This window comes from Galeopterus variegatus, unplaced genomic scaffold (assembly GCF_000696425.1).
Source record: "Galeopterus variegatus unplaced genomic scaffold, G_variegatus-3.0.2 Scaffold2167, whole genome shotgun sequence".
NCBI classification, from domain to species: domain Eukaryota; kingdom Metazoa; phylum Chordata; class Mammalia; order Dermoptera; family Cynocephalidae; genus Galeopterus; species Galeopterus variegatus.
This window is the reverse complement of record NW_007728278.1, coordinates 130,382-139,614: the sequence shown is the minus strand read 5'-3', so window position 1 is coordinate 139,614 and position 9,233 is coordinate 130,382. Positions and strand designations below refer to the sequence as shown.

Below are 9,233 nucleotides of genomic sequence, written 5' to 3'. Positions count from 1 at the left end.
GCTGTCATCTGTAAAAACAGCCCTTTCAGACTTTGTTTTTCATAGAGAGGCTTACTGGTGTTATTAAAACAGCTAATATTGATAGAGCAGTTTTGCATCTTATAATTTACAGTACTGTTCAAACTTTGTAACTTGGAAAACTAGGCTTGTAGTGATCATAGCCCTATGGATAAAGAAAAAATAAAGGAAAAAAAGAAAAAAGAAAACTAGGCTTGGAGATAAATGATATGCTCAAGGTCCCCCAGATACTAAGTGGCAGAGCATGGGCTGGTATCAGCCTTGGCTGACGCTGACACCTCTGTGGCTAACCTATGACCCTGCCTCGGTACTGAGCCTTCTGCAGATTTTCTCAGGGATTGGAATGACAGTTGAATGCTAGCATTTCAGAGACCAATAAAACTTGCCCATTCCTGGCACCCACTTGTACAGTTTCAAGTCTGACTATTGACTTTGGATTAATTGTTCTAGAATTCAGAAAACACACTTTTTTATTTTTATTTTTTGGTGGTTGGCCGGTTCAGGGATCGAACCCTGGACCTTGGTGTTATCAGCACCATGCTCTAACCGACTGAGCCAACCGGCCAGCCCCGAAATCACACTTTTTGATGCCTTGGAGGTGGGCAGGTGACAGAGGTGACCAGGGGAGGCAGTGTGCCTGGGTGGCGGCCCACATCTCTGCACCCGCAGGCTCGTCGTCCAGAGCATTAAGAGCCCAGTGAATAATCCTATGTGTTTAACTTCACAGCTTTTAAAGCTTGTTCATTTCTATTGCCTCATCTAATCATCGTGGCAATATTTTCAGGTGGATATTGTTATCTCCTTAAAATGAGGTTTTAATGTATTGGTGCTAGGGCTGGCCTGTGACTCACTTGGTAGAGTGCGGTGCTGATAACACCAAGGCCACGGGTTCGGATCCTATATAGGGNTTGTTGTTGTTGTTGTTAAAACACTGCAATGCCTTCAGTCAGTCCTTGTCAAGTCTTGCAGATCTGGATGTCATCCCGTTGGTCTCAGAGCACTTTGCAGACATCTGCTCAGACCCCTAGATTTAATGCTGTTGTCTAACGTTCATGGGGCATCTTACGTGCTTCGTTTTATTCCAGTTCATTGGGGGATGTCCCATTGAAGTCTACAGATAACTGACAACCAGAAAAACTTTAAAATGAAGTATTTAAAAGTAGTTAGGCAAGATGAAGTGGTTAGGAGTAAGGGCGTGTTCTACTGGGAATTTTGGAGAGAGGTGCACTGTAGGGAAAGTGAAGGAAAATGGTCAGGGCCCGTCAGGTGCTCAGAATCTTGCCGAGCATTTGATGTGAATATGCACCTGTGCCCAGGTGTTCCTTGGTTATTGTCTAACGTAATTNGATGTCCCATTGAAGTCTACAGATAACTGACAACCAGAAAAACTTTAAAATGAAGTATTTAGGGGCTGGCCCGGTGGCGCACTGCTACAGTGTGCCGCTTGGGAGCGCGGTGGTGCTCCCGCTGAGGGTTCGGATCCCACATGCAGACCGATTCCCGCTCACTGGCTGAGCGAGGTGTGGGCACAACACCGAGGGTTGCGGTCCCGTTGCTGGTCCCGGTCCGGTACGGGCGCGACACTGAGGGTTGCGATCCGTTGCCGGACACGAAAAAGGACAAAAAAGGAAAAAAAAAAAAAAATGAAGTATTTAAAAGTAGTTAGGCAAGATGAAGTGGTTAGGAGTAAGGGCATGTTCTACTGGGAATTTTGGAGAGAGGTGCACTGTAGGGAAAGTGAAGGAAAATGGTCAGGGCCCGTCAGGTGTTCAGAATCTTGCCAAGCATTTGATGTGAATATGCACCTGTGCCCAGGTGTTCCTTGGTTATTGTCTAACGTAATTGCACATGTGCACCCAGCTGTCCTGGGTTATGGACTTAGGTATAAAGGATGAGCAGGTCTGATCCACAGTGCCCTCTGCTCCCGGGATGCAGGGGGTGGCACGGGGAGGCTGCTACTGCTGCTGGAGGCTGTTGCTACCAGTGCCCGCAGGATGCCCCAAGAGGCCACCACCACTGCTGCTTCTGCTGCTGAGGACTGAGCTCATGTCGTCTGCCAGCAGCTCCCAGAATCTTTCCCAATTACGTGGCGTGGACCTGCATGTGAGGAGTCTGGTGACCCAGTCTGTACAATGAGTTTGAAGGGTCTGAGCCCCAGCCCTGACAATACAAGTGGAAACTTAGTATAACTAAAATCATGAAACGTTTTGGCTCTAGTCATGAATTGCCTAGCCATACAATTAGCGTAGCTAGGGCCCCAACCAGGTCCGAGCAGGCAGGGTTTCTCTCCTGACCAGGACGGTGGACCAGAGGCCAGTACAAGGCTGGAGGCAGCGTCCCCCCAGTTTTGCTCCTCCCTGCAGCTGAAGCTGAAGAGCAGAGAGCCCTGATTTTAACACCTCCCACATTGTACCCATTTCATAATGAGTCCAGAGTATTTGCTGAGATGACACAATTTAGCTGCTCTCCAGGTTGAATATCTGCTGTGCGTCTAACACAGACAAATTGATTTCCAACCTTGTCATGAAATGACTGCTGATTTAGACAACAGGATGTTGTTAGTGTTATTTAAAAAATTGTATTAGTTTTTTTCTGATAACATAAGTAATATGTTCCTTGTAAAGAATCTGAAAACTACAGAAAAGAATACAGTAATAATATCAATAACAACAACATTAATAGCTGAATCAGTCTAAAACGTTGTAGGAAAGTCGTTTTAGCAAACTAGTTCTGCTGTTCCCACCCAGAGCCGACCAGAGCAGTTTGGTCAGCACAGAACCTCTGTAGGGAAATGTGCAAGATTTTCTTCCCCATGGCTGCGTCAGCCAGAGCACTGAATAAAAGAGAAAATACAAAACAACAAATTAAAAGAGTGGCGTGGACCTGCATGTGAGGAGTCTGGTGACCCAGTCTGTACAATGAGTTTGAAGGGTCTGAGCCCCAGCCCTGACAATACAAGTGGAAACTTAGTATAACTAAAATCATGAAACGTTTTGGCTCTAGTCATGAATTGCCTAGCCATACAATTAGCGTAGCTAGGGCCCCAACCAGGTCCGAGCAGGCAGGGTTTCTCTCCTGACCAGGACGGTGGACCAGAGGCCAGTACAAGGCTGGAGGCAGCGTACCCCCAGTTTTGCTCCTCCCTGCAGCTGAAGCTGAAGAGCAGAGAGCCCTGATTTTAACACCTCCCACATTGTACCCATTTCATAATGAGTCCAGAGTATTTGCTGAGATGACACAATTTAGCTGCTCTCCAGGTTGAATATCTGCTGTGCGTCTAACACAGACAAATTGATTTCCAACCTTGTCATGAAATGACTGCTGATTTAGACAACAGGATGTTGTTAGTGTTATTTAAAAAATTGTATTAGTTTTTTTCTGATAACATAAGTAATATGTTCCTTGTAAAGAATCTGAAAACTACAGAAAAGAATACAGTAATAATATCAATAACAACAACATTAATAGCTGAATCAGTCTAAAACGTTGTAGGAAAGTCGTTTTAGCAAACTAGTTCTGCTGTTCCCACCCAGAGCCGACCAGAGCAGTTTGGTCAGCACAGAACCTCTGTAGGGAAATGTGCAAGATTTTCTTCCCCATGGCTGCGTCAGCCAGAGCACTGAATAAAAGAGAAAATACAAAACAACAAATTAAAAGAATGTGTCAAGAAGAAATCTGCCTCCCTGGGGATAAGTCAGAGCAGCTCTCAAATCCCCTCTTTGACCCCCTAAACCTGATAACAATATCCAATGCACCTTCTAGACAAAGATGCTGGAGTGAGTTGGGTAACCGCAGGCCACCGACTCCCTCCCTGCAGTCAGTCCTGGAGAAGCCATCATGTTAGACTGAGCAGGACTGAAGCCATGGTGGGACCGAAAACTGCATGGGCTTTAAGAGGAAAAAAAAAAGACAGTTTTTTCTTAGCCTGCATTTCTCTGCGTTCCCTCTTTTCCCATGCTTATCTGATACTTCGAACCTTGGTTACAGGGTCAAGATGACATTATTTACATAAATGTCAAGTTGTTTTCCAGTCAGCCTGGGGTTCCAAACTTGCCGTGAGGCATGTACTGTCCACACCCTGAGAAACCAAGGAGACATCCATAAAGTGACTTCACTCTGAAGCATATCAAATCCTGCAAGACCCTAAGAAAATATCAAGGCTGAGAACAGAGGCCAGAGAGCACCTTGGCAAGAATTTGCACCTGGTCCCTTACCTTCCTCTGCCTCCTGATTTTCATGTCCCACGTTCCATTCCCTCAACCCCCTCTTTAAAAACCCCTCAGTCAACCTGAATCCCGGAGACGGCCTTCAGGCTTACCAGGGAGATGGATTAGCCCAATAAAAGCTGACTTCCTGGGCTGGCCCGGTGGCGCACTGCTACAGTGCGCCACGTGGGAGCGTGGCGGCGCTCCCGCCGAGGGTTCGGATCCCACATACAGACTGGTTCCCACTCACTGGCTGAGCGAGGTGCGGGCGCAACACAGAGGGTTGCGATCCCGTTGCCAGTCCCGGTCCAGTACGGGCGCGACACTGAGGGTTGCGATCCGTTGCCGGACACGAAAAAAGACAAAAAGGAAAAAAAAAAAAAAGCTGACTTCCTGTTCCACCAACATTTAACTGTTGGTTTGTTTGGTTTTTGTTTTGGGGCAGGCAGTTGAACTTGAGTTTGGTAACAAGATATTGGTGGGCCAAGCCAGAGTGTTTGGGGCAAGGCAGCCAGACTTGGGTTTGGTAAGAGTAACAGAGAGAGTAAAGCCCAGATCTGAGGAACTAACACACTAACACTTGCCAGGAAAAGCCAAAGAGATTGCAGGCTGGTGTGAATTAGTGTGTAGAGAAGGGGCTGTGATGTGGGGAAGAGGGTGTCAGGTTTGGAAATGTGAAGATAGTTTTGGGGAGTGGCTTGAAGTCCTTTTCTTTCTTTTTTTCCAAAAGATAACCAGTAAGGGGATCTTAACCCTTGACTTGGTGTTGCCAGCACCACACTCTCCCAAGTGAGCTAACTGGCCATCCGTATATAGGATCCGAACCCGTGGCCTTGGTGTTATCAGCACCACACTCTCCCGAGTGTAACTCGCTCACTCTTTTAGAAAAGAAATACAATAATTGAAATAAAAAATCGCCATGGGTAGATTTAACAGCAAATGAAACATGGGTGTAGTTGGAATTCGCAAACCAGATAGGTCAAAAGAAATCACAATTGCACTAATTCACAGAGCTATGAAAGCCAAGGAACTTCAAGCAGGATAAATAGAAATTACACTCAAATGCAACATGGTGAAATTGGAGAACATGAAAAATAAAGAGAAGAGCTTAAAATCAGCTAGGGAAAAAAGATAGATTATCTTCAAGGGAACAGCAATTAGTTGGTAAAAAACTTAATGAGCTGAAAGAGAATACTGCCCATCCGAAATTCTATACCCAGCAAAAGTATCTTTCAAAAAATGAGATGAAATAAAGATGTTTCAACCAAACAAAAACTGAGAGTTTGCCATCAGCTGATCATCACTAAAGGAAATTCTTATAAAATACTATAACTAGGGCCGGCCCGGTGGCGCACTGCTACAGTGCGCCGCTTGGGAGCACGGTGGCGCTCCCGCCGAGGGTTCGGATCCCACATACAGACCGGTTCCCGCTCACTGGTTGAGCGAGGTGCGGCGCAACACCGAGGGTTGTGATCCTGTTGCCGGTCCCGGTCCGGTACGGGCGCGACACTGAGGGTTGCGATCCGTTGCCGGACACGAAAAAAGACAAAAAAAGGAAAAAAAAAAAATACTATAACTAGAAGGAAATTCACCCAAGACAGCAGCTCTGAGGCACAGGAAGGAAGGAATTTTTGAAAGGTGGAGGACTAGACAGTTAGCTCAGATGGTTAGAGTATGATGTTATAACACCAAGGTCAAGGGTCTGGACTGCTGTACTGACAAGCCACCAAAAATAAAAATAAAAATAAAAAAGGGGGAAGTGATAAATGTTAATGAACACTGATTGTATAAAATAGTAATAATATTATTTTAGAGGTTAAAGAATAGAATTGAAATAGCAGCACTTACATATGTAGGATGGAGATCCTTCTGTTATCTAGGAGGAGGATAAAGTATTTATTATATTTAATATCTGATCAACTGAACAGATTAAAGGGCCAAAAAACAGAGTTAAGTATATATTAAATTTTGATATATGACAGAAGTAACATAGAAGACCACTGGGGAAAGGGGGGACTGCTCAACAAATAGAAAGGGAAAAATTGGTGTTCTGTAAGGAAAAAATAATTAAAACTAAGCCCAGCATACACAGAAAGTAACTCCAGATGGATAGGAACTTAAATGTTATATAGATAGATATTTTTCTGACTCTTGTTTTCCTAAGACACAAAAAATGCAAAACATAAACCATAACCATAGCTTCTGCTCATCAATAGACACCTTAAAGAAAGTGAAAGCTGCTAACTAGGAGAAGATATTTATACTAAGTATACCAGAGAAGAGTCATAAAAAAATATGTGAAGAATGCCTATGAATCAATAAAAAATACAATAACTCAATAGAATAATAGGAAAAAGCCAAAGGACAGGAATTCCAAGAGGAAACATATTGCTAATGAACATACTGAGATACTCGAATGTGCCAGTAACCAGGAATATCAAGGCCACAGAAAGACACATTTTCATCAATTTAACTGGTAAATGTCAAGAAATCTGACAATACCAAGTCTTAGAAAAGGTGTTGATCAGTAGGATATCTTATACATTGCTGCTGGGAATGTAAACTGGTCCAACCACTGTGGAAAACAATTTGCCATCTAGCAAAATTAGGTGCTCACGCATCTTATAAGTCAGTTCTTTGTCTATACTCAAAAGAAATTTTAATATATTAATACCCAATGATCTGCACAGGAATGTTGATAGTAGCACTGTTTGTAATAGCAAAACCAAACACACTGGAAACAACCAAAATGCCAATTATCAGGAGAATGAATGAATAAATTGTGGCATATTCCCTTGGTGCAATACCACATGACACTGAGAAATAATAGCCATTGTTACATGCAACAACATGAATGAATCTCATAGACATGGTGTTTGCTAAAATAACAGAAAATAAATGAACTCTAGATACACATAACATAGATAAATATTGTTAATAATGTTGAATCTAAAAGCAAGTCCCAGCAATTCCACTCCTAGACTCATACCCAAGAGGAATGAGTGATTATTTTCCCCAAAATACATGTACAAGAATGTTCACAGCAACTTTATTCATAATAGTCCAAGCCTAGAAACAGACTAAATGTCCATCAATAGGAGAATGGATCAATGTGATATACTCACATAGTGAAATACCGCATAGCAATGAAATAGAACTAATAATTGCTACACACGACAACTTTGATTAATCTCATAGACACAATCCCCTTCATGAAAGAAGCCAGGTGCAAAAGCCAGTGACCTCGTATAAATGATCTCATTTATGTGAAAATCAATACAATTAGGCAAAACTAATCTATGATGACAAAGATCAATTTCTTTTGGTGGGAGTGTCAACTGGGAGGGGGTGTGAGGGAGCCTTCTGGGTTTTGGAAGTTTTCTACGTCTTGATCTGTGTGGTAATTACATAGATATATACACATATAAACATTCATTGCACTGAACATTTAAGACTTGTGTACATTACTGTACGTTATACTTTAATAAGAAAGTTTTTATTTTGTAAAGTAAGTCCCAGTTGACAAGATAACATTTTACCCTAAACAATAATATTCACATGTAATAAAAAAGAAAAAAGGGACGGAAGGAAGGAAAACCTAAAATTCAAGATGTTGTTTCCTTCCAAAGGGAGGACAGAAGAATACCACCTAGTTCTTGGGTTGGGTGGTCGTGTTATTTTATTAAAAATTAGTTTAAAATAAAATATATAGCAGGGGGATTATAAACCAGTGACAACAGTGGGTCATGAACCAGGGGTCATATATAATCCATCTAATTTTTAATACCTGACGTCATTTCTGTGGCACAAATACCTGTGCCTGATTATTTACCTGATAACATTTCCTAAGTTGGTTAAACTTAAGTTCACTCGTGATCCTTCCCTCAGTCTGTCTCCGGATCCTGAAGATTTCTGCCTTTTACCTCCTGCTAAATCCACCAAATTAATGCTGGATTGTTTGGTGAGGTCTCTGTCTAGGAAAACCTGTAGAAAAGCACCACAGGCCATGTCAGAGGGTGGCAGGCCACATAAAGTCAATCTAGTGTCTGTGTTTCCATGGCCCTGCTAATTGTATTTCAGACTCAAAACAGAGAATAAAAATCACAAATTAAAATGCCACCCTCTTGGGCCGAGCCCATGGCGCACTCGGGAGAGTGCGGCGCTGGGAGCGCAGCAGCGCTCCCGCCGCGGGTTTGGATCCTATATAGGGATGACCGGTGCACTCACTGGCTGAGCGCAGTGTGGCCAGTCTCAAAAAAGGACAAAAAAAATAAATAAATAAAAATTTAAAAATAAATAAATAAAATAAAATGCCACCCTCTTTACAATGACATTTTACAATAATACATTACCAAGCCCAAAGTCTCAGTTGCCCCTTCCCAGTTTGGCCAAGCTCTTTTGCCAGGATGTATTTAGATACTAATTATTGCTCCAGGATTTATATAGTCAATAACATTTTAAAAATATAAAATATTGTGAAATCTGCAAAATTAGTAACTGTTGAGAATTGTGCAGTCAGGTAGAAAGAACACGAATTTTAGAATCCTACAGATTCCCTTGCTGGCTACGTGACTACGAGCACATGACTCAACTTTCTGAATTTCAACTTTCTCAACTCTGAAACGGTGGTAGTAACACATAGTAGTAATAAAATAAATAGATGTTGTGAGGGTTGAAGGTGATGGGTGTAATGGTGCCAACACACGCCTGGCAGAAAATATCAGCTGGTGTTACTTTTGACCCCGACACAGTTTGCTACTAAATCTGTTCACTCATTTTTTTTTTCCTGGTGTTTTAGAGCTGGTAAATAACGGAGTCACACTTATACATGACCCAGTGTTTTTTGCAGAAAACACTGATGAGAGCAGGATGATTTTCATTAATTGCTAATCCATCTATTACTGGTACTGTGACTTAGGGGACAGAAGTGGTAAGGTCAAAGCTAACTGTGGCATTTCCCCAGGATTTGTGAATAACCATTTCAAGACCAAACTAGTGCTGTTGTATAGA

The 9,233-nt window shown here is 42.5% G+C and overlaps 1 protein-coding gene and 1 non-coding gene across 2 annotated transcripts in view; both read right to left on the bottom strand.

Moving 5' to 3' along the window:
• KIF28P overlaps window positions 1–9,233 on the bottom strand; it is a 33,832-nt gene that overhangs the window by 18,875 nt on the left and 5,724 nt on the right. Inside the window, 4 exon segments of the mRNA XM_008580821.1 lie at window positions 2,033–2,037; window positions 3,530–3,593; window positions 3,595–3,637; window positions 8,056–8,207. Coding sequence (XP_008579043.1) covers window positions 2,033–2,037; window positions 3,530–3,593; window positions 3,595–3,637; window positions 8,056–8,207 — 264 coding nt within the window.
• TRNAI-GAU lies at window positions 510–583 on the bottom strand. Its single transcript has one exon. It is a non-coding gene; the product is annotated as a tRNA-Ile (tRNA).